Source organism: Poecilia mexicana, unplaced genomic scaffold (assembly GCF_051168715.1).
Source record: "Poecilia mexicana isolate PSO_F unplaced genomic scaffold, ASM5116871v1 scaffold_7, whole genome shotgun sequence".
Classification (NCBI taxonomy): Eukaryota; Metazoa; Chordata; class Actinopteri; order Cyprinodontiformes; family Poeciliidae; genus Poecilia; species Poecilia mexicana.
Genome location: NW_028263376.1, coordinates 13,202,819 through 13,228,330, shown reverse-complemented (window position 1 = coordinate 13,228,330; position 25,512 = coordinate 13,202,819). Strand labels below are relative to the sequence as shown.

The following is a 25,512-nucleotide window of genomic DNA, read 5'->3' as shown; positions in this document are numbered from 1 at the left end:
CGTCTATGCCTGCCTAGTCGAACCAAACAAAGTTGCTATTTGAGCAAAAAGAAGTTGCTCAAACGGCAACTTATTGCAACCAGCTAAGCTATAATATAGATTGTGTGAATGGTCAAGTGGAATTTCAAAGCAGGTGGTCAAAGCTACACAGACTAAAATAAGCTCAATTTTACCAAACCAATAGGAGATTTATAAAACAATTTCATCAGTCAGTATTATCCCCCAAAGAACATTTCTGAAACTTTTTTGAATAAAAGCAAATACCAATTAAGTTCAGATTAGGTACAACCTGCAGCAAGAAATGTGTACTCAATAAAGTGGTTCGTATATTTATGTTTCTTCTTTCTTGTCACAAGCTGATATAATGAAATTGAAAAAAGTAATGCTCTGGAGACTTTTAGAAATAACTTTATTTTTGAGTTCACATTTTCTTCATATTTCTGTTTCCCGTCTCCCATCTATTTGGACAGTAGAAAATTGCACGTCGTGCATATTAAAAATCAAATTTCAAACGTTCAGAAAGGACAAATAAAAGGAATGAAAAGGAAGGGAAAGAAAAGCATTTGTGGCAATACAAGAACACATTCTGTATAAAAATACAAAAATTTTATTTTTTTGTATATTTTTTTTTTTTTTTTACTTCACTTAAAACTTTTTATGACCCTTCTTTTTCCAAGACAGTATAAAGTTGTAAAAAGAAATGTGCTTTATATAGGCTGGTTGGTATAAAAGCAATATTGCAAATGTCAAAATTAATCAACTCTAATATAATATAGCAAATTTTTTTCTTTTAGAATATGTACAGAGTCGCATGAGACATCGCACCTATGTTCACACCAGAAATATTCACTTTCTTTAAAACAAAACGTGGACAAAAACTCTCCCAACAGTAAAGTAGTACAAGCAGAAATGAAAATGTTTTCGTCACAGGAATCGACGGAGGCCGTTTGATGGTGGATCCTGGCTTTACGCAGTGGCGGTGCTGGGTCCGCTGGGCTCACTGATGAAATCCCGGTGCCTGGGTCCGGAATATTCTCCGATAAATGAGCCATCCTCGCTGAATTCTCCGTCTCCATCGGCGTAATCGACCAAGCTGTCTCTGCTGATGCTGTCCTGAACCTTTTCGTCTGTGCAATCCAGGATAGGTTCCTTCATTTGTTTTTCGTCGCTGCTGCGGTCATGGGTAACAAAAGAAGGCGGGTCGGGGTCAGTGTCGCATTGAAAATGTCAGAACATCTCAAAGCAAGCAATGACAAAAAAAAAATAAAAAAATAAAAAATCTCCTGTTCTTGACATAATCTTAGGCACTCTTCTCATATATTGCCGCCTTTGGTAAAAATTTGAAAAACAAAAGTTCTTAGAATAAATTAATCTTTTATGGCAGTAGTGTAATCTCACATTGTACAATGTATTTAAATGTAAATGCATTTAAGTTAAAATTGCACAGTGGGAAAAAAATGGAATCCTGTATAATAAGTGGCATAACTAAACTCCAACGAAAGGAAAAAAAAAAAGAAAAGAAAAAACTAAAAGTATTGTCAGCAGTGGTGTCAACCTGTGTATCAAAGACGATTTCGGTTAAAAACTTTTAACGCGCTGAATAAATGTACTCAAATTAAAGGTTGAATAAGAAAATTATTCAACGTGAGATTGTGCCACAGCAAACTCATGCTAAGCCTTTTCACACGTCTCTACCAGGGGTTCCATTAAATATGGAAACTAGACGGAGAAACCCGAGAAAACATTTTGCATTAGCGGCACCGAATGCGAAGCCACACCAGCCCACTAACGAACAACAAAATACAGTATATGACTACATGCAGAAGGCGGAGGAAGATGCACAGCAGGAAGGAAAGCACGCGGGGGGGCAGGGAGGACTTTCTACAATCACTCCACTAATTGCTAATTGCCAAAGCTCCAAGACCAAAGGCAATTTCAAATCTCTTTAGAGTCAGCGATGTAAATTGCCAGACTGCAGTGAGAAAGATGCCAAGTGGAAGGTTTGTGTCTGGTGGCGGAGGAGAAGACGACCGAGTTGGTGGAGGGCAGAAGGGGAGGGGGATGAGGGGGAAGAAGTGGTGCGTATGCAATCCCAGACAAACAGCCTGTCATTCCTGGTATTCCTGGGGGCTCGCGCACGAGCCGAGGAGATTAGATGCCAATTTAACGCAGGGCGAATGGCCGACTCGCAGGTGTCTGTCTTTAAAACACAGGGTCACCTCAAAACACCGACATCCTTCCGCCTTTGCCTAAACTATCAATTTTAGTAACACCTCTCTTCCACTTTGATTTTCTATTCACAACACAAAGCCCTGACGCTCACAAAAACTCAGGTGTTTCGTACATGATAGTGCTTACTGAAGCACATTGCGGTTGACACCTGAGTCGAAGAGAAGCAAAATTGCGAGCGGGGATTCAAGCACAAGAGCCGAGCCCAAGACAAAGATTATACTTTGAGTCTCCTTCAACTGGGACTTTTAATAACCAATCTTATCTCGGCCACTTTGCCAAGCCGTTTATGATGCAAGCCACATAAGGTCCACATTACAACCTTCTTTTTCCCAGGCTTTCTCCTTATCAAACCTTCTTTCTCTGACGTCTCCAGAGCGCCGAAGATAAGTGGCTGTTATCTAAGAGCGGAGAAATGCCACTGCCGCCGCCGCCCGCCCACAGTGACTTTGAATACTGAGATAAAATGGGGCTGAGAGCAGTTGAGCCCCAGCTTACTCAGAGCCTCTATTTGGTGTATCCTGCTCCTGTTTCAGTACAAAAGTTGTTTCACAAACAGCAAAAAAGGGAGGCACCAGATTAACATCGCCAGACATAAAGTAATCCTTTATGTCTTGCCTGCGATAAATATCGACCCAATTTGGATCCATGGAGACGTTCAGATGCATTTTCTTTGTCTCGCGTTTGAATTTTTTTGATTAAAGTTGTACATAGAAAGCATCGAGAAAAACATTTCCGCATGTTTACTATTATTTTTTTTCCCCTCCCCCTAATTGTACATTAAGTAGAAACATATTTATTCAAAGGTGAGGGTAAAAACCCCCCAAAATAAAACAATTATATGAGTCAAATAACCTGGCGCAACTATGATACCTGCTGTTCTCACAGAGGACGGAGGGGGGAAAAGGCATAGATGGCGTTCTCAAAAGAGAAAGCATCAGAAGCATAATTACCACTTGTCAGCTCCCCAGACACATGGGATCCCAGTGGGTGGTCTATTGCCTTCAGAGATTCAAAGGGCATAAGAGAGCCCTGAAACCAGCTCTGAAGGCAGCCAAACAACATCACAGCAAAGCTAAGGGCACTCTGGGGGGACGGGACTGCAAGCAGCCTCATGAAACCAACCATGAGGAGCATTCTAAGCAGTTTGTAGGAGACAAAAAAATCTGCACACGGTCACTAACAAATGCTGTGGCTTCTTTTGTGCAGAGGCTCGTTTTCGTGCATTGTCACACTTCGAGAGACGCTTCTTCGAACACAAAGTATTGATATGAAACCTTTTCACATTTTGCCGCCGCAAATTTCGATTTATTTGGATTTTGTGTCATAGGGCAACATAACATGGGATGAACAGTTTTAAAAATCTTTTTCAGATAAGCAATCTGCACAGTGTGATGGACAGCTGCGTTGAGTGATATTCACTGGTGTAAAGTTGAATCAAAAGTTATCTACTTGGTAAAAATGGTTCATCTTTTTGTAAATACAAAAAAAATTGCCTCTTGACTACATCAATAGCACAAGCCCCTACTAATGTTATTATTGTTTTTGTATTTAAGATAGCTTATTAATGCAAGTTTATTTACATTATGAAAGTGTTATCTTATTTAAGGCACTAGGTATTTTATGTATTTTATTGATTTTGAATCAGGCAAATTCAGCCATATTTGTTCTCATCCAATTCTGAACAACTTCCCATGAATGTTATTGCGAACAACAAGAGCGTGAGCTAAAAAAACATAAAAATAACAAAAACCCAAAACCATCAGTCAAAATCATATTAGCGTCTCTTGACATCTGGGTTTAGAGCACAATGGAAAAGTGATTAGGAAGTCTGACTCATTTCAGATGATTCTCCAGAAGTTCCTGGAATTAATTTGCTCTGGTTCCAATCAGGATTTGCAGGTGCACATGCTAATTTGCACTCAGGGGGTTCTGAGAGTTGAAGCAAACTCGCTTTTATTAGAAACACATTTGCAGACCACAGAATTTGGTGTGCAAATCTATCGTTTCTAACCGAGAGCCAAAACTCATCAGCAAAATAAGAAATAGGCAGATTTCACCCATTAGAACAATAATTCTTGTCACACGACGGCGGATTAAATGTGATACACAAAGAGTTTTGGCTAACTGTGTTTTTCTCTGGAAGTGAGACAGTTTTCATATTCTCTAATATAAATGTGGAGTTATTACCTTTTTTATATCTTCTGATCAAACAGATCTGGTTTGCAATGTTTGAATTATGCTGTAACTAAGAACCTCAATAAATATACCTTGAAAAAAATGCCAAATACACACACACACACACACACACACACACACACACACACACATAGGCTCACATACTAACATTAAAATAGCCTACAACCGTAACACGGGTCACAAGGTCTGAAAAGCATGAACACGCACACAACCCAAATCTAACTACTGAGTGAAAACACATAATTCCAGCTAAAAGGGAACAAAGCTTAAGCTGAGGGTTATCCACTACTCTTAAGCACACTTTGTGATTACCTAGCCCATTAAATGATGAGTGCACTGGCTTTCAGGTTGATCCTGGTAAACGTCATGAGTGCGAGGTTTGCTTTTAGGACGGGAAGGGGAAAAAAGCATATCTGTAATTTGTGAGTACTTCTTCATCCTATTCACATTTGAGGTTATTTAAAGCTGCCAACTGTTGCTAGAACATAAAGCGATGTCGATGAGATTAATTAACTTCACGCAGCTCACCTGTATTCATAGGCGTCGTCATTCATTGCTTGTGACTCTGCATCGGGAAAGAGATCTTCTTTCTCTTTCACTGAAAGAGGGAAGGAAGACAGAGTTGCTGTTTCACTTTTATAATTGGAGTGAATGATGTTCATAATTAGTGCTACAAACATACAAGATACTCTAAAATGTATGCAGAACATTGTGCTAAGAGAAACAAAATAAATGTGGTACATGGAGTTACACTTGGAGTTAGACCAGACATGTTTTTAACTGTTCAAAGATCTATTGACATGTGTCCACATTACATAAAGTGAACATGTAGAGCATCTCTTCAGCATGTGTGCACCAAGTGCTGCCTGCCCCTTGTGTAAACACCCTCTGAAAATAACAGCTGCTTTTGAGGCAGACAAAAGAAGGGATTTTTGTGAAAAGAGCTAGATGGACAAAGGGGCAATCCAACGAAGCTGATGAAATATTCAGTGCTTCTTGTCAAACACTACTTCAGGCAAAGAAGCACAGTAGCGATAGTGGGGAAGAAGTAGGGAACGAAGGTCGGAATGGGAAAGACAGTTTACAGGGACAAAACGCTGTGAGATGGAAACCAGCTTTGATACAGAGCAGGAAGAAGGGTACAAGGAAAGAGCCACAGAAGATTGCATAGGTGAGGAGAAGGGAGCAGGGGAACAAAGACTGCTCATTCTCACTTCCCACGCTGGACAAAAAAATGCAATCATTTTTGTCAAGCAGAACTAACAAGGATCGTGCAAACTTCCAGAGTTCAATTTACAAGTAAACTACAGCAGATGCATGTGGATGATCCTGGGCTTGGAACCGCTAGGAAAAAGGGTGACGCACCACAGTGCCTTGTAAAAGTACTAAAATCTCTAGATTGTTTTTTTTTTTTTTGTTTGTTTTTTTCACCTGACCACTACAAACGTCTGAATATTTTTGTGTTATTTACTACAACTCAATAAGTGTTGAGTGGAGGAAAATTACGTGTTTTAAATGTTTTAATAAAATCAGAAAAGTGTAATTTTTTTTAAGTCTTGCTACAGATATGAACCAGAGTATGGCTATGATTTATTTCCTAACCCCGCTTTAAACTTCTCTGTCACTTTACAGAACATATTGTGATTGAATTACAAACAGACTGATAAGATCACTTCTTAAGGCAACTGGCTGCACTATGAACAAATAAAAGGAACTGAATACTAACCAATGCCACACTTTTAAATGTCTTTTTTTAAAGTATTTTGAAAACAATTTAATTTTTTTTTTTCTATTTCATAATTTTGTAAGTTTGTGGTAATAAAGTGACAAAAACTAAAACAACAAAAACAAATGAAAAACAAAAAGACCTTCAATGTTAATACTTTTCCAAGGCACTGAATAGCAAGCATTTCCAAACAGGGTTGGGGAAGGACTGAACAACTCCCTATAGCAGACTGGAATGTCTTCCTGCAGGATTTTTCATTTACTTTCCTGAGCAACATGACGAGGGGAACCTTTTCTGATCGAGGCTGACTGACCTTTTCCCAAGGAGAGAGAGTGTCTTGTATCCAGCATGGCTGCATACCTGCATATTTGCCACCCTTGGTTTTCATCACAAAGCACACGATCACTGCCAGAAGCGTGACTAATGCCACCGCACACAGAGTCCCGATGAACCAGCGCTGCGTTGAATTGCTGGCCTCCGTTCCGACTTTTTCTGGTAGTAAGAAGAACAGAGATACAGAGATCAACAATCTTTCAATCACACCGATTTGTCTGAATAATTCTCAGACAACTTTGTCTTTAAGCGTAAGCAGGGCTCACTGCGAGGATACTTTCACACTGCATTAAGCTCACATTTCCTTCCTCTATATTATGCTGTCACTTCTGATAGGATATTAAACAGGAAAAAGGCAAAACAAACACGTATGCCTGAACGAAACCAGCCACTGCATTGCATTCACTGGAGTCAATGAGCCGCAGAGCGAGTCTGTCATTGAAGTGCAGAAAGCATCTGATCTACTGACAACTTTTTTTAACTAAACAGGTCACACAGCGGCAAAATCTGCCCATGGTTATTTATGAATCCTCCACCAATCCACCGATACCCTATGGACATGTGAGCTTTCATAAATGAAGCAGTGATCACAGAACTACAGGAAATGTGGAGTGAAATGCAACTAGGGAAATGGTGACCACTAGGCATAAAATATACTAAATGTCAGATATCTTCCTTTCTAAGATATCTGATATTTAGATATTCCTAAAAAACTGAGGCATGTGACATGAAAAATTATAACTCTACTATTTTTTTTTTATTTAGAAGAACAAGCAGCCACCTGGAAGCTGAGCACCGCTAACTATAACAGCCTAATGATTTCTTATATGCAAATAACAATTGATAAGTGTGTACGACAATATCTCAGTGTGTTTTCACCTTAAATGGAGAGTTTAACTTTTTTTTTTTAAGATATTTTGTTGAAACATGACAAGTGAATAATCTCTAAACTCTCTTAGCAGAAATACAGATTAATTGATCAGAGGCTTAGGCTAAATGCTATAGCAGCTCAAAGACCAAAGCAGACTTCTGATAGTGTGAAGCAATCAGTATTTCAGGAAGATACGATTATAAACTACCGACATGTTTTAATTAGATAGTTAATTCAGGAAGGAGGTGGTCGAATCTCTTTCTGTTTTAACTTGTAGAAAGTATTTTGAGTAATCTATACATGTTGAGAAAGAAACATGCACTCCTTTGATTTGCAGCTGAATGTCAATTTGAAATATTTTATGAAAGAGGCAAATTATGCTTCTTTGTATTCCTGCCCTCACCTTTGTCACTTGTTTGGTTAATGCCTTCTTGGGTGGAAGGCTTTGTCAACAATCACTTCGTCTTAATTTCAATATATCTAAACACATTTGGAAATAGCTATGGAAAGGAGTAAAGTCGAAACATGTACATATATTTAGTTGCTAAGCATACCTACATATGATATGCCATAAGCCTCCTATCAATGTTTACCAAAGGTTGGGACAGGAAAAGTAGCTTACAGTTATTCACGTAAGCCAAATAAAGCTGCGAGACGCCCTGCTTCTCTCGAGCAGACCAGCTGATTTTGGCAAAGGTGTCACTCACATAAGAGCTTATGTTGAACAGCGTCGAAACTGATAAAGCAGAGAAGAAACAGGAGGAGGAATGGAAACGAGGCAGGCACAGAGAAAAGGAGAGAGATGGCAGGAAAAGAGGATTAGCGAAGGGAAACAGGATCCCCCATAGCTTGAAACCAGTGCATCTCGCAGAAACCCTTCAAGAAGACAGTTCAAAAGCTAAGTCTGGCCCTCAAACGTAATTGAGAAAAGATGGATTTACTCTGATGAAGAGCAGATTTACAGATCAGAAGAGTGCATCGCATCTGGTCTTCAGCCTGCATTAAGCAAAAACGTCATTTCCTGACACCGCTCACCAAGGACATGATATGAGAACGGGTGGAAATTACTCTGTGTCTATCAAAAGTGCAATCATATGAACATCGGTGGGAGAGCGCAAGTTTTCTATCAGAAGGCGAATAAAATTGTTCACAGTAGATCGCTGCAATGAAAGTGAAGCCTCAAATTTCTGCTGCGATACTGCCAGGCAGCACACTCAACGAGGGAGCACTAGAAACTATATTAAGTCAGAGTGGTTAGAACAAGTGGGACACCTGTGTTAAGTCGAGCTTTTAGGCAGCAGCTACAGCGAAGTCTGATCAGTAAATCAGGATCTCTTATATTAAGTCACAGGTATTGCTGTTGGTCCCCAACCTTTCTGTTGCTTTTTTTTTCTGAACAGTTAGAAACAGGAGTTCATCTCTGAGATTTTATTAGTACAGCCTTAAAGGACAAACTGTTGCTCAGGCTATGACCGGCTCTACTCTACAAGAACAGCACGCCTACAACCTGGTCTGTCTCTATACCAGCATATGTCTATGTGGACTAGCTACATCAGCTGCAGGCGGTGGTACATACTGTTCAGACCAGGAACCGCAGCTGGAGAAAAGGAAAAATCTTAAGGGGAAAAAAAAAGGAGAGATAAAATGAAATACAGCAGAAAGCTGGCTTCAAGGTTTTCAGAGCAGGCTGGCTCAGCCACACAGTCTGACACAGCTGTAGGAACAAAGCAGTCTTACAAACAGCAGCAGGAGCAATCTCTGTTTTAGTGACTTGTGGGAAGTCGGACTTAAAGTGGAAATTAATAGACAATAGCAACTCAAATCAAAATAAAATGGTTATGCTAATTATTAAAAATAGTTTCTTTTTTTTAAGCAAGCTTTCATTTTAACCTCTCAATAAAACTGCATTAAATTTGGGTTTTTAGTGAGATTAGTGATATCTTTGATTCTTTTCAAGATTCTAGCTTTTATCCAAAAGTCGATCTTTCATAGAACGTAATGCTTATCACAAGATCAAAGTCATCAGATAATTATAGACAGTTTTAATATTCAAACATCAGCCTTGACATGCAAAGTTTGGCTTTAACGCTGCCATCGTTTAAAAAGTCCTGTGACATCACGGTGCAACTTAAATTACTTTGCACTAGTGATCTGTGTTTTATTTAGGTTTTTTTTTGTGTGTAGCATTGCTTTCTGCTCATGGTTGCACAAACCAGGTTGCAAAGAAGCAAAAGCATTACTATTTACAGTTTAGCCCAAAAGCTATTAAAAATATTTTTCTTTGATCAAGAAGTTTGTTTCTGAACGAAAACGAGCTTGGAATCTCTCTACAGACATTAAAAATATTTAAAGATCTTAAAGCAGTTGAACCGTTTTTACAATTGCTGGTCAGCTTTTTTGCATGTTTCCCCTGGTATTTTTGCTTAAGCAGAAGATCTGCCTTATGTTTGGTGATGAGACAGGTGGTTGGAAGGCTTCAAAGCCACTGGACCAGTCTAAATGTTATCATCGTTCCCAGTCAAAGCAAACACTTCAGTAACATATAATAAAAGTTTATTTTAAACCTTGATTTTCCAGGCAAATGAATAATTTTGGCGCCAACTTGCACGTTGAACCACTTAAATGGGAGCCCTCCTGTGGTGTGCACATTGTACGAAAACGGTAATGTACACAGCAGGTGGGTGATGACACTAACGTTTATCTCATTCACAGCTTATGATTCGATGAAATAAATGAAATGGTACTGTCAGTCACATTTAACCCTCTGGTTACAAATTTTATATATTTCTACAAATACTGAATCTTTAAGATATAGTTTGCAGTTTATTCAATTTGAAATAAAGGGGGGGGGTTTTTGTGTCTTAGCAGCAGAGTCAATGTTTTATTTCTGTTGAACTCTCCAGGATGTTTTGAAAATAATACTTGTTTCTTTAATGTGGGAATAGGGATAAAGAAAATACTTTAAACTGTATGTTAAAACAACTAGGTGGTAATAACAGCATCAAAATTCAAAGGATATATATAAATATATATATTTAAATATTCAAATTTAACAAGAACAGTCAAGACAAATGTGAAAAAGATTTATAAAAATGGCAACACGATGTAGTTTTTTTAGCTCAGGAGGCAAAAGTGTGACCTGAGCATCGTCTTACATAGCAATCTCTGGGTATCCAGTCTACACCATAAACAAAGCTTTTAAAAATGCTTTTCTCACCATAAACTCCGTTTCCTTGCGGATGAGAAGTGCGAACGGAGGAAAAAAAATATCCCCTTACAGAAGCAAGGGCTCATCCAGGATGCCATTCAAGGCACAGACATTTTACATCACAGATATTGGTCAGGGAAAAGAACTGGTGCATCTGCATCTTTCCTGTTAATGTTTTTAATTGACATTTTTTATGTCGTCACTTGTCAAGCGTAAATATATCCTCAATCTGATCTCCCATTTTAATAAAACCCACTGCTGTTTTTCACACCGACGCATGAATCATGTTGCTGATTAATGTGAAGGGGAAATCAGGCCTTGGCTAATGCAGTTACATCTCAACTTTTAGATTTAACGTCCTATATTTTTATTTGTGAAAACTGCTGTGTTTGAATGCTCCGCTAGGAAGCGAGTTATTTTATCTGTTGAGAAGCGAGTTATTTTTCTGTGACTTTCCAGGCATGTGCTTCTCTGTGCTTTCCGTGTTTTTTTTTTTTTTTTGCAGCCTGCTGAATTTCTCTAGCTTTCTTATCTCATGAGATTTTTCTCTTTGTTCCATGCCGGCTGTTAGAAATTCTCTCGTTTTTGTTGTTGTTTTTTTTCTGTTTTTTTTTTGTTTCCTGGGTGTTTGCAAATGTTTCTATACTTTCATCTCATTTTTGTGACATTCCTTTTGCATCATAAAGATTTGCAAAGGAAGACCTCTGCTTGTAAAGAAAGATTTTTATATCCAGATTATTTTTCAGATAAGGCCAGAAATGCCCATCCAGGAGCTCCTCTCACTTAAAGAACACAGACACTATTTTATAAAGAAGCTCCCTCATTCATATGCATTCATTTTGTAACTGTGTCACATGTTCCTCCCATTTATGTGCCTGGATTCAGGGAGCCCTAGCCCTAGCCCCATCCTACTGGCATCCATAAATCTCTCCTCTGCATTGTGACTAACATACCCTCAGGACAACTCTTTCAAACAGAAGTATTTCATCTTCCCATCAAGCCTCTGCTCAACCACATTTACAAACAATTCATGCGGTGGCTTTCAGGCTGGACATCTACTAATGCAAGGAAGGCATCTCATGTACAGATATTTACAAAACTATAAAATACTTTTCTCTCTCTCTCTCTCTCTTGTTTTTGTTTACGGCTTACTAACATTTTCTCGTGCTCTCTTTTTGTCCTTATCCTTCCGCTCGCTCTGCAAGGTAATGGCTGGAAGACTCTGCACGGCTTGATTTATCAGGACCATTACTCATTTCACAATTCAGAGAAAATCTATACAAATTACACCTCCTCTCGCCCACCACAGCCATTGGCTTGAGAGAATCCATTCACCTGCAGGTCATGTGACTCACAATATTCAAGATATAGCTTCCTGTGGATGTATCTGTGCACAGTGAAGCAACATTTCAAGATTACCAATAACATGCAAGCGTGTCTTAGTGGCATTTATTTAACCAGCTTTCATGCATTTGAATAAACTAGAATGTCCTCAATAAGTGAATTTATTTCAATAATTACATTTTTCAATTTTACATGTAAACAGATATATGTACTTTTTGATTCTGATCATTAGTGTCAGCTAGTAAAGAAAAACACAAGTTCAGTAAAACAAGGGTTTAATTATGGGAATGTTACTGTATAGAAATGTTAGGTTATATGCTGTAATGGCACAAATATTATTGGAAAATTGAGTGGAAGGAAAAATATAGTGGACAATTTTGCCCAAACCAAGATAGCTAACTGCAACCTCTAGAAGATTGTGAAACCCAGTCTATTCATGAGTTTGAAAGAGATTCACAAGACATGAACTCTGTGCAGAAAGAGGCACTGAGTGAAACAAATTGCCTTGTTGATGACAAATGTAAGTAGTTCTTATCAGTAAAATTGTTTCATCCATCTACATGGGCAATTATTTTGTCCTTACATACATGAATGAAGTTCCTTCCACTTTGTGTGCAGATTATATTTGCATCTAGCTTTACAGCTCCAAATTCAACCAGCCTGTTGACTGCAGCTACTTTCAAAGTCAGAACCTTTTCTTTCTGTTTCGACCACCAAAGCACTCGCCTTCAGCCAGCAAAACCGATGCAACAGTTAATCCTTGCTTTTAGCTGCTGCAGGGCAAAGCACCACTTACATCACTGCATGGAGGTTATGGTATATTTAATATACCAAAGGTTTGTGTTTGCCACGTTAAAAAAACAGTGTGGATTTAAGAGGGGAAAAAAATGCTAATGTGTAGCTACAGATAAAGCTGGAGATAAAACACAATTTCTTTTTCTCCCTCATTTTCCTGAAAGTCAAATATCAAAGGGAAATTAAAGTCTTAGTTATTTGATGTGGGTAAAATAAATGAAGTAAATGCTTTTAGTCTTTTCTTCTGGTTTACTCGATGGCTGGTAGTAGAGTGTGTAGGCTGGGAGAAAGAGAATGGTGCAATCATTTCAGACAACGATTGCTAAATTTCCTGAAACTTTCCTTGACCTCTAGGCCAAATCTCAGTTTCTAGTTCTAAGGACTGAACTGTTTTGATACTGTGGGTGGAAAGGGAAGAAACGGTACCTGGACAAAACCCAAGCGTGCATATGGAGAGGAAAACTGATAAACTGCAGACCTTTTTTCTGGGGGGCAGTAATTCTAATCACCACATCACTTTTCACAGCATTTAACATGTTTTCTTCCACTATTGCCCTGTGCCTCATCTCAATCCCCGTAAACACTGACCAGTTTCACTGTCATTACTGGAGAAAAGCATCACTACATCACAAAGATAGTTAGTTTTCCACCACATTTTTGCATGTAGAACAAAAAAAGTCCAACTTTTGACTTATCTGAGTAAAGCCCCTTCTTCAACATGGTTGTTTTATCCCTTAAACGATTTGGGACACACTGCAAATGATGTTTTCCTTTCAAATGTGTGTTTGAGTCAGGTCTAGAGAGAGTTAGACTAACAGTTATTCTCTTTTTGAGTCTTTGCAAACAATATTTTCATGTCTTGCCACAAATTTCCAACTGGTCTGAGCTTGGATTTGTCTCCATTGAAGAAAAGTAGCAAAATGCTGCTATCACCATGTTTAACATTGGGAAGAGTGTGTTCAGTGTTAAGTGTTCCTTCTCTGACACACATATCGTTTTGCATGTTGGTCAGATTATTCACTCTTAGGAAAATGTATATGATTGCTACGATTAAACAGTGTTTAGAAATCTATATCTTTCAAATTTTTATTTCTTAAAGATTTTGATTTTAAAAACACATATTTCTCCTCCCACTTTGTTCAAGCAGTATGGATATGTTTTGTGCACCTCTACTCCAAACCCCAAAGGCTGAGTTTCCTTCCACCCAAACATTAACTCCAGTACGTGCAGGGATTTTATCTACTCACCTGGAGGACTGTGATTTTCAGCCAGTTGCGCAGGCCCGCAACCTGCTCGAGTGCACGCGCTCAGATAGAAGCGGAAGAGGCTGCCCTTGTCCGGTCTCACAATCTGGTGTTGAGTGACGTCAGGCAAAGTGATGGTCAGCTCAAAGGAATCAATCTCCTCCAGCGAAGTCTTATCTACTGCAGAGGAGGCAAGAAAGATGTCAGGTCAGTTTAGATCACACGGTGCCCGAGATGGACCACTGCCAAAAAAACTATCATTGGTGAGTCATGTTGTAATGGAACATAGCTATAATGGGGGTCAATGTTTGAGGGAGAAGGAAGATGAAGAGATGTCATACTGGATCATACATAAAGCGAATATGGGAGATACAAGTGGTGACAGGTAAGCCGAGGAGGAATACATTAAGACGAAAGGCAAGGAGATGAAAGGTGGAACTGGAGAGCTCAAGAGGACGGGGTTGTAAACAAGTGGCGATGAATAAAAAGAGGAAGATGCGATGAAAAAAGATGGAATGAAAGAAATGCAAAAAAAAAAAGTAAAGATTTAAAGTTAGGGTAAAATGTTTGAAAACTGTTAAACGTGGAAGAACGAGAACAGATGAAAGGCAACGAAACAAAGAGACAAGGGAAAGTGCGGAAAATAAATTACGAGGCTTGGCAATTACAAGTACAGTAGTGCAGCTTATCACCAAACATGCATTATACATCAAAGTAAAGTGTGTGTGCAGACTGGTGAAAGCAGCAGTCTAATATCCTCCTGAAAGCCTCCTCAGTGATGTCACCGCTGTGCAAATGTTGGACGGCAGGTGAGAGCTTGGCGTGCCAGATGTTTTTGTGACTCTTCAGCGGTGCACAACGCTGCATTATTATAATTATTATTATTTCTTTTTTGTTGTTGTTGTTTCTGGTGACAACAGATTACTCATTTATTAATCAAACAACTGCTTTTGTGAACCAGCTGGACATGCAGACTGCGCATATACTGTTGCACCACAAATCCTATTTTATTTAGCTCATTAGCAGCAAACTGGATTTTAAGCAGTCTTCAGTTACATGTTGAATCAATTCAGCTGAAAAGAAACATTCAGACGCCCACAGATTGCACAGTGTGAGTATATCTGTGTAAAGTCGGACATCTGATACTGGAAAAATAAGCAAAGAGGAGGGGAATGGGAGGGGGGGTGGAGCAGAGTGTATTGAAGAGCTGGCCAGACTCCGTGGGTGCAGATGGAGGCGGCGGAGGGCTGTCTCTGCATTCACATTTTACACAAAAGACTTCAGAAATGTCAGCAAACGAGGGTGTAGGCTTTGAAAATAGAGATCATAATAAAAGCTCCTGACTCGCTCATTCACCCTATGCTGTACTACAGCAGAAAGGCACTTTCTCACATGAAGAAGCGCTTGGACGAGGAGTGATAAATGTCAGTGGAATTTACACAAGAGGCACCACCAGCACTGGCTTAAACATTTCTACCAGAAACTAAAAGAAGAAGAGAGAGAGGAAAAAAGCTGGTGTCCAAGCAGAAATGTGATCAGGAACAACAAGGGAGCTGTTAGAACTGAGTCTTAGAGAGAACGTGGTGGAGGGTATAGAGTTAAACAGCGCCCCCAACTGTCTGATGAAATAACACACATGAAAAGAGGAAGGCTGGGAAGTGGTGGAAATCAGATTCTCAGACGGAAATTATGGAAAATGTTTTCATTGTAAAGGAAAACTGTAGGGTTAAAGGCCCAAAGCCCCAACATCTGTCCTTTTAAATTTCAAACTTTTATAGTCTTACATTTCAAAATAGTACAGATATATGCTAGAAATGTTATCACACAATCTTTTACAGAGGTGGAATTTATCATCTGTGTACCATAAAAGTCTAAACCATAAAAATTACACCAATTCTGAAATTCAGATCAGGCTTATTTCACTGCTTTTTAAAATCAGGACTGGATCCTCCTTTGAATTCAAATCCTTATATCCACTATACATGAGTTTATTTTCTTTGTCAATATTCAACAAATACTTTTCAGTGCTTAGCTTGTTTGACATCTAAACAGGATTCCACAAGTCTAACTTAAAATCCTGATCCATGCAGGTAAATGTTTTTATTATAACTGCTTTAAGAGAGTGTGCACAGATTTGTTTGTTCTGTCAAGGACCCTTAAACAAAACAATCAACTAGTTGGACTCACATGTATTAAAATGGCAAATAAAAGACAAGGGGCACAATCTAAATAAAAATGAAGGCCTTTATATTGTGGATTTTTAAACTTAGTTAATCAAATAAGGGGTGATCTCTAGAAACTTAAACACAGGTAACCTGTTGCCACATTTTGGAGTTAAACTTTTAAAAAAATTTTTTATATATATATATATATATATATATATATATATATATATATATATATATATATATATATGAGGCTAAGATATATATATATATATATATATATATATATATATATATATATATATATATATAGGCAACCCCGACGCCAATTACAACGGCTGAGTGAAGTACCATCAGAAAGTCTCATTCAAGATGTGAATGCAGCATTGAGAACAATCCCTACCAACACCATAACAGAAACCAATGAGCTGATATACAACTCAGCATCAGTGATCCTTGAAATGCTTGGCTATAAGAGCAACCATGAGACCCAATATCCATCATGGAAAAGACGGTTAGAGGCTAAGATCAAGATAACAAGGAGGGAAGTGAGCCAGCTGTCAGAGCTAAGGGGTGCAATGAAAAGATCAGTACCCAAGAAGTACAGCCAGATGTCCATACCTGAAGCACTCGAAACTCCAAGCCTTGGCCAGCCGCCTAAAGAGATACACAAGAGAGAATGAAGCCAGGAGGATTAACCGGCTCTTCTCCACCCAACCAGCTAAAGTGTACTCTCAATGGCAGGGTACTAACAACAGAGCAGACCCACCAAGGCTGGAGACTGAACAATACTGGAAAGGCATATGGGAAAGGGAGGCGTCCCACAACAGCAATGCACAGTGGCTAACCTCTCTACGAGAGGACCACAGCAACCTCCCTGAACAAGCCCCAGTAACCATCACTGTGGCAAATGTCCAAGAAAGAGTCTCAGGTATGAAAAACTGGACAGCACCAGGGCCTGACATGATCCATGCCTACTGGCTAAAGAAACTCACTGCCCTCCATGAGCGACTGGCAGCTCAACTGAACCAGCTGCTACAAAATGGGACTCACCCTGAATGGTTAACTGAAGGGCGTACAATCCTGATCCAGAAGGACCCCTCAAAGGATTCAGTCCCATCCAACTATCGGCCTATAACCTGTCTCTCTACAACATGGAAGCTCATGTCAGGCATCATAGCGGCTAAGATAAGCGGACACATGGATAAATACATGAGCACGGCACAGAAGGGCATCGGCATAAATAGTAGAGGAGCCAAACACCAACTCCTTGTAGACCACACAGTCGCCCGAGACTGCAAAACCCGACACACCAACCTGTGCACCGCTTGGATTGATTACAAGAAAGCCTATGACTCAATGCCACACACCTGGATCATTGAATGCTTAGAAATGTACAACATCAATAGGACTCTAAGAGCCTTCATTGCAAACTCGATGGGGCTGTGGAAAACCACCCTTGAAGCCAACTGCAAACCGCTTGCACAAGTGTCCATCAAATGTGGCATATACCAAGGAGATGCTCTGTCCCCACTGCTGTTCTGCATAGGTCTGAACCCCCTCAGCCAAATCATCAACAAGACTGGCTACGGATACCGACTTAAGAATGGGGCCACAATCAGTCACCTCCTCTACATGGATGACATCAAGCTGTACGCCAAGAGCGAGCGAGACATCGACTCACTGATCCACACCACCAGGATCTACAGCACTGACATTGGGATGTCATTCGGACTAGAGAAATGTGGCCGGATGGTTACAAAGAGAGGGAAGGTCGTCCACACAGAAGGGGTATCACTCCCAGAAGGAACAATAGCAGACATAGAGCACAGCTACAAGTACCTGGGAATACAGCAAGCAAATGGCAACATCGATGAGGTCACAAGGAAAGGAGCCACAGCCAAATACCTCCAACGAATAAGGCAAGTCCTGAGAAGCCAGCTCAATGGCAAGAACAAGATCCGTGCAATAAACAGCTATGCCTTGCCAGTAATCAGATACCCTGCCGGAATAATTAGCTGGCCAATGGAAGAGATGAAGGCTACGGATGTTAAGACTCGGAAGCTACTAACCATGCATGGAGGGTTCCACCCCAAATCCAGCACCCTGAGACTGTACACGAGCCGTAAGGAAGGAGGCAGAGGACTAGTGAGTGTGAGAACCACTGTCCAGGATGAGACATCCAAGATCCATAAATACATCAAGGACAAAGCCTCAACGGACGATGTGCTCAACGAATGTCTCAGGCAATGGGGAACAGAGGACAAGGTGCTGGAGGAACCATCATGGGAGGACAAGCCCCTACATGGGATGTACCACCGACAAATAACTGAAGTGGCTGATATCAGGAAATCCTACCAATGGCTGGAGAAAGCTGGACTCAAGGACAGCACAGAGGCCCTCATCCTGGCCGCCCAGGAACAGGCCCTGAACACCAGAGCAATAGAGGCTCAGATCTACCACACCAGACAAGACCCAAGGTGTAGGTTGTGCAAGGAGGCCTCTGAGACAGTCCAGCACATAACAGCAGGGTGCAAGATGCTGGCAGGGAAAGCGTACATGGAACGACATAACCAAGTGGCGGGCATAGTATACAGGAACATCTGTGCAGAATATGGACTGGAAGCCCCGAGATCAAAGTGGGGAACACCCCCAAAGGTGGTGGAGAATGACCGAGCTAAGATCCTGTGGGACTTCCAGATCCAGACAGACAAGATGGTAATGGCGAACCAACCGGACATTGTGGTGGTGGATAAAGAACAGAGGAAAGCCGTTGTGGTGGATGTAGCAATACCAAGTGACCACAACATCAGGAAAAAGGAGCATGAGAAACTGGAGAAATACCAGGGCCTCAGAGAGGAACTGGAGAAGGCCTGGAAGGTGAAGACCACAGTGGTGCCTGTGGTCATCGGGGCCCTCGGGGCAGTCACCCCCAAACTGGAGCAGTGGCTCAAACAGATCCCAGGAACAACATCAGACATCTCAGTCCAGAAATGTGCAGTTCTAGGCACAGCCAAGATACTCGAGGAGAACCTCAAGCTCCCAGGCCTCTGGTAGAGGACCCGAGCTCAGAGGATGAAAGAGACCACCCACAGAGGGTGAGAGGGGAATTTTTAATTTTTTTATATATATATATATATATATATATATATATATATATATATATATATATATATATATATATATATATATGTTTTTTACGCAGAAATGACATTTCTTCACATAAGTAAAAAACGTTGAAACCTTTTACCGTATTTTCCGCACTATAAGGCGCACCTTCAATGAATGGCCTATTTTAGGACTTTTTTCATACATTAGGCGCACCGCATTATAAGGCGCATAGAATAGACGCTTCATACTCTATTATTACACATCCACATTAATAAAGAAATGGTCCCCGAGTACTTTATATAGTAGGCTGGCCCAGCCGTTGTTTCACTCACGTGTTGGTGTTGCGATATTATGCCCAACTGCTTTCTGGGTAACACAGACCAACCGACACGCTGCCGCTGCAGTCTCTGTCTCTCTTCCCCTGCCCCTCCCCCCCTTTAAATGTATTATCAAACTTTATTAACAAACCAGTGTTCTGACAACTATCCCAGCATGCACCGCGCACTACTTCTTCTACGGGGGAAAAAGAAGTTGGCGGCTGCTTACCGTAGTGGACCAACTACGTAAGCAGCCTACTGCATGTCTGTGTAAACATGACGTCTTTCATTTCGATCTGAGTTAATTAGCGTAGCATTTCTGCCGGATTTTCACAACATATCAGCCACGACAATGGACAGGGGAACCAACAAGTTCATGTCATCTTTTTTGGACGACATCAAGGTGTTTGAGCCACTGGATGCCTCCAACATTGTGCGCGTCACAGCTAAAAGCTACCGATAGATGAGGAAAACAGCAGATCCTCACACCCTCAGCATAAATATAGCTGTGGACAAGATCACTGATGCCTATTGTTCTTGCAAGGCTGGGTAAGTCGGCATTCATGGTTTTGATGGTCCACAATGTACATTAGCATATGTTTACTACTGTAGCTTGTGTTTGTGAGACGGTCACGCACGTGGTAGCTGCACTGTGACCTAAAATGGGCATTAGCCAATGAAACGCGGCCCCTGTGGTAAGGTCCGTTGCTGGACCTGTTGTGGCTCAATATTGGTCCATATATAAGGCGCACCGGATTATAAGGCGCACTGTTGGCTTTTGAGGAAATTGAAGGTTTTTAGGTGCGTCTTATAGTGCGGAAAATACGGTACATCAATTATCAGAAAGTGTGTTTTATGTGTTTACATACAGATGTTACACTTTAGAAGATAACCAATGAGGATGCCATTCGTTACTGCTGGTGGTCCCCATTCCAGCAGAACCGTGTCATCATCCTGAATTCTGGGAATCAGCACCGGCACTTTCTCTGGAACTGTTACACAGAAAACATTTAAATATGTAAATAAAAAAAATACATAAACTGAAGCTACCATTCAGGCAATTTAGCCAAATGACAATTCAGAATGATGTCAAAAAATAAATAAAAATAAAAACTAACTCCAAATTTTTCTGGATTTCTCTGATAAATCCCTCAATTCATGTTCATTTTAGTTTATCCCGAAGCATGAGTCAGAGCAGAAGAGCATGTCAAATTTTAAAACTGCAACCATATGGATCTTACTGTCAACAGGAGTGAATTCATGGACATACTTGCCTTGCCTTGGTCTGAAGAGCCAATAGTCCTGACGGGGAACATGTTTACGGCTGGTGTTCTGTGTTTGTCTCACATTGTTTGCACACATTTATATTCATGATACATTATTTATAAAGGTGTTGTTTCATTCTCTTGTTGTGAGACTTCTGTGAAAGCTTTTTTTTTTCTTGTAAGATGTTATTTCAAGCATTATTTATCTTTCTTGTGGCAGATATTTAAATTGTGAAAAAAATAGCAAACAGGAAGAGTTTTGTAGAACAACAAAATCAATAGTCGGAGGAAATATATATATTTTTGGTTTACTTTAGTTCAGATCTGTTTTATCACTAATAACCACACAGAGGCTGACAAAAGATGGCGGGGCTCTCTATCTTAGAAGTTAAGTGAACTGCAGAACAAACAGCAGATCTCAGACTAATGACATTCAAACTTTAAGCTGTAGCATTAAACGTACACTGTATGAAAAGGGAATTTCTTTCCTGCTGTCTGACATCAAAACTGATTAGGTTCAATAAGAAATTTTCTCTGCACAAGACACAAGCACATCATGGTGCTGCCATCACCGTAAGTTGTTGTGCGGATGGTGTTCGCAGGCTTTATCCTTTAATCTTCTACATCTAACAATGGTCTTTATGGCCAAACATGCTACTGTTAGTTTTACCATAGCACATCTCTCCAGAAATTAAGGTCTTTGTCTCTGAGCAAATGTGCTAAGTGTGATCTAGCCTATAAAATTGCTTTTGCAGTAGTGGCTTCTTCCTCATTGAGTGGCCTTTTGTTTCACTGACAGTTTCATCTTCAGCTAATTCAGCTTTTACTTTCATTTTGGGATTGATTTTAGGCCAAAACATGTTCATCTCTGAAACACAGAAACCACCTTCTGTCTCCACAGCATTACGGCTAAACATTTCCAAGGTGTTAATATGTTAGTATTGTTTGATCAAATAAACAGAGTACCTCCAAGACGCTGGAAAATGTACCTAAGAATGAACCAGACTTGTTCAATTTTCTCCCCTTGATTTTGCTTAATTGTTTCATCGTGCCAATCAAGAATGCGCTTCTGTCTTGAAATACATCCACGGCAAAATCAAATTTCCCAAATGTTTTAAATGAATGGAAATCGTAGTGTATGTAAACGTTTTGGATTGAGCAAGGTAATAAAAATAACATCTCAGGAAGAATATTATCTATGTGAATGCAAAAGGAGGATGGATGACTTGTTGCATGGCTGTGCCAACTTACCGCCTTCTGGAGTATCAAAGTTGACTGGATCGCTCTTTGGTCCTTTTCCCTTCTTGTTAAAAACGTTCACTGTGAGTCTGTACTCAGAGAAAGGTTTCAACCCTGACACAATGACATGACTCCTGTTTCCAGGGAAAGACTTGGAGTTATGCTCCTCTAAAATCTTGTCTGGACTCAGGAAGCTTTTCAGTCTCTCCCAGTGAACCTGCGACATGAAAGATGTAAAGAATAAGAAGTGCAGAGAAATAGTTTGGATAATGAAACAACATCTTTGAAAACAATCTTTTGCAACCCACCAATCTCTAGTCTTACACTGCCAAGAGCATGTTTCTTAAGGGCGTGTGAAAACAACTTTAAAACAAATTCATTCACTAAATAAAACATGTACATCAACTGTTTATTATATGTTGAATATTTGAAACATTGTGAAGATGTCAGGCGCAAGAACCTCAAAAATTTGAGCAAGAAAGATTGTGTCACAAGAACACAGACTGAGAAAAAGCTTGATAACCACAAGAAAAGGCAAATTTAAATCTTTATTTATCCTTAAAGAAAGGTGTAATATTGTCTCTTCCTGATTTGAAAAAGACACAAACATTCATCTGGATTCACTGCTGTAATTTCATATATCAAGCCATTATTTGCTCTTGTATTAACATTCATTGTATTATAATCTACATTTATTTATTTTTTTAAAGGTACACAAAAATAACTTTTGCTACAACAGCCTTTTCTCAACTGTAATAATGACTGAAACTTAATTTCAGTTGCAAACTAAAAATGGGCAGAAGAAAAATAAAGTAAAGTTACCATGTAGCCTCCCAAATGACCTCGCACAGTGGCTGGGAGAACTGGGCTCCAGCTGACTCTGAGAGCGGTGCTGTTGATCACCTCCACTGCTACATTGTGTGGAGCTGCAGTCGGAACTTAAAAGGAAGTAAAAAAAAAAAGTTACAAATCCCAATATATAGTGATTTTGACATTACAAGATATCTAAAAATTGAATACAACAAATTCAACATAAAACAAAATGATTTAAGATTAAGTAAATGATTTCAACATCAAATTTAAAATAACAAAACATCCATAGGTGTCATTTAAGAAAATGTTAAAAGATTTTTTTCTCACAGAGATGTAAGAAATAGTTTTTTTTTTTTTCTTCTACTGGATTCACGGTAAACTAAATTATAATAAAATTAGTACAGTGGAAAAACATTTGAAAGGTCTTTGTTTGGAGTGTGTATTGTAGAGCTACTGTAATTCTGGTTAGAGTCACAAATAAAAATGTGCATCCCATAAAAAAACAATAAAAACAAACTACTTAACTTGATAGCAACTAAAGTTGCATTCAAAGCTAAATAATTCTAAATGCTATTACTGCAGTTTCTAAAAAGTTAAATAAAAGCAGGGCAGATGTTAGGGAATGGTGGAAAGCCCTCAACAGGCCAATCGTGTTTTTTGATCTGTCAATTCTCCCAAAGTTTCTGGCTCAGAGGTGGAAATTTGACTTTCTTCTCTTATACAAAGGTTATCTGCCACCTGCTAGAAATAACAATAGTTTTTCTCTTGTATTTGTCAGAAAGGTCAGAGGGGAGGAGAAGTCACACATGCACATGGTGAAAACCTTTGAGTAAAGGGGGGGAAATAAGAAAAGAACTCAACCTGACACATTTTCCTGGAGACAGTGCCAAAAGACAACTGAGGAAGCAGATGGAAAAGATATCACAGGAAGTTCAAAATACAGAATGAGGACAATAGCCTGGTGTGAAGACTTAGGCTTCAGGGTTTATTAAGTTCTCAAATATTAGAAAACACAAACTGAGCAGACAAGATCATAGGACTCACTATCTTCTCCAGAGTAACCGGTTATGGGTTTTGGTTCTGGACCCCAGCCGAGGCTGTTCCTGCTCTGGATTTTGATCTCGTACGGTGCAAAGGTGGATGTGTTCCTGACGATAAAGGAGGGTCTTGTGACCAGGTGCTCATGCCATTTATCTTCCACCTCCAGTTTTCTGTAGGAGACCTTATACTCAAGTCCTGGACCGTTGTACTCAGTAGGTAACAGTGGCTACAAAATAAAAGAGGAAAAATTAAATAAAGATAGTTACCATACTCTGTGGCCAAGCCAGTTTTCAGGCCCATCAAGAATATTGACACCGTGTTCTAAAGCAGGTCTTGTTATATCCTGACTGATTAATGCTTATTAATGAAATCAAGCCCTAATTTGATGAAAAACTTCCATCTGAAAAGAACAACAGTCCAGTCCTTTCTCTCCTTATTCAAGGCAAGACTGTTGATGTAGTCTCTTGTTTAAGACTGGCTTAACACAAAGGATGGAGCAGCTGTAGACTTTGTCCTGGATATGGACCAAATGACATTCTAGCTTTCCGAGAAACTGAATTTTGGCTTTTCATTATCTGCAAACAGCAGCCATAAAAAGTAACAGAATTAGACACTTTTAACAGATCACTGTGCATGTAACAAATCAAAATAAATGAGTTTCACTTTTATTATTTAAATGTTTCAATAATATTCTAATTTATTAAGATGAACTTGCATTAGAACAACTCTAGAATCTTAGAAAGTTTTTTTCCCATTATTATTATTATTATTATTATTAAAATGAGACATTAACATAAAAAACCCTCTTACGTCCCAGCTGATGTCCATTTCATGGGGAAGGTGGCCATGAATCCTGATGTTTTCCGGGTTTCTGTCTGGTGCTTCAAGGAGAGAAATAAATGGGTAAATAATCATGCTGTTGCAAAGAAGAGGATCAGTGGTTGACATCCTTATTTATGTCTGCTGTAATTTACTTGAATTACACTAAACCGAAAGGCAAGAATTCATATTTAATGATGGAGATATTTTATCTTGCTGTAAATAATGCTTTCAGAGCCACAGTGACATGAGGCTTTTCTCTCCCCTGACTGGTACAAAGTCATATAGCTCCAGGCTGACTTTTACACCGATACCTTAGGAAAGGAAGGTTCAAAGTCAGACGCTTTCTGAAACCCACAGATAACCTCACCAAAACATGCTAATAAAATAGAGGAATCATACCAGCAGGGGGTGTTTTGAGTCTCTCTGTGGGCTCACTAGGTGGTCCAGGTCCAATGGCATTAACAGCATAAACTCTGAACTGATAGTTAAGGTCTCCATGAAGAAAGAGCTCGGCTGTTGCCTGGTTACCGGCGACTTTCTGCAGCTCCTTCCACCTTCCAGGCTCCCAGTGGCTCTCCTCATACTCCACCACAAATTCTGCACAACAGATGAGTGAGGATCAGACATATTTAATCAGTGCCTTACTACTGAAACAAAACAAATAATGGATGGTCTCAGTTAAAACTATAATTGTTATTAACAGAGAAACAGAGAGGGTTTGTTCCAGTCAGAAGCTCAAAAATAATCACTTAGAGCTGGGTACCCTTTCTGTGCAGCTTATTAAGAATAG

General features: G+C 39.6%; 1 protein-coding gene across 4 annotated transcripts in view; it reads right to left on the bottom strand.

Moving 5' to 3' along the window:
- Window positions 1-392: 392 nt before the first annotated feature.
- chl1a (cell adhesion molecule L1-like a) overlaps window positions 393-25,512 on the bottom strand; it is a 67,705-nt gene continuing 42,585 nt past the window's right edge. For 3 of the 4 annotated variants that reach the window (XM_014991267.2, XM_088007077.1, XM_088007075.1), the window contains exons 17-26: window positions 25,122-25,319; window positions 24,711-24,781; window positions 23,904-24,126; window positions 22,869-22,984; window positions 22,059-22,263; window positions 20,412-20,534; window positions 13,953-14,129; window positions 6,515-6,646; window positions 4,957-5,026; window positions 393-1,171 (exon numbers count right to left, since the gene is read on the bottom strand). In XM_014991267.2, coding sequence (XP_014846753.2) covers window positions 967-1,171; window positions 4,957-5,026; window positions 6,515-6,646; window positions 13,953-14,129; window positions 20,412-20,534; window positions 22,059-22,263; window positions 22,869-22,984; window positions 23,904-24,126; window positions 24,711-24,781; window positions 25,122-25,319 — 1,520 coding nt within the window. In that variant the 3' untranslated portion in view covers window positions 393-966. The remainder of the gene's footprint in view (window positions 1,172-4,956; window positions 5,027-6,514; window positions 6,647-13,952; window positions 14,130-20,411; window positions 20,535-22,058; window positions 22,264-22,868; window positions 22,985-23,903; window positions 24,127-24,710; window positions 24,782-25,121; window positions 25,320-25,512) is intronic. The other variant, XM_088007078.1, reaches the window with a different exon arrangement.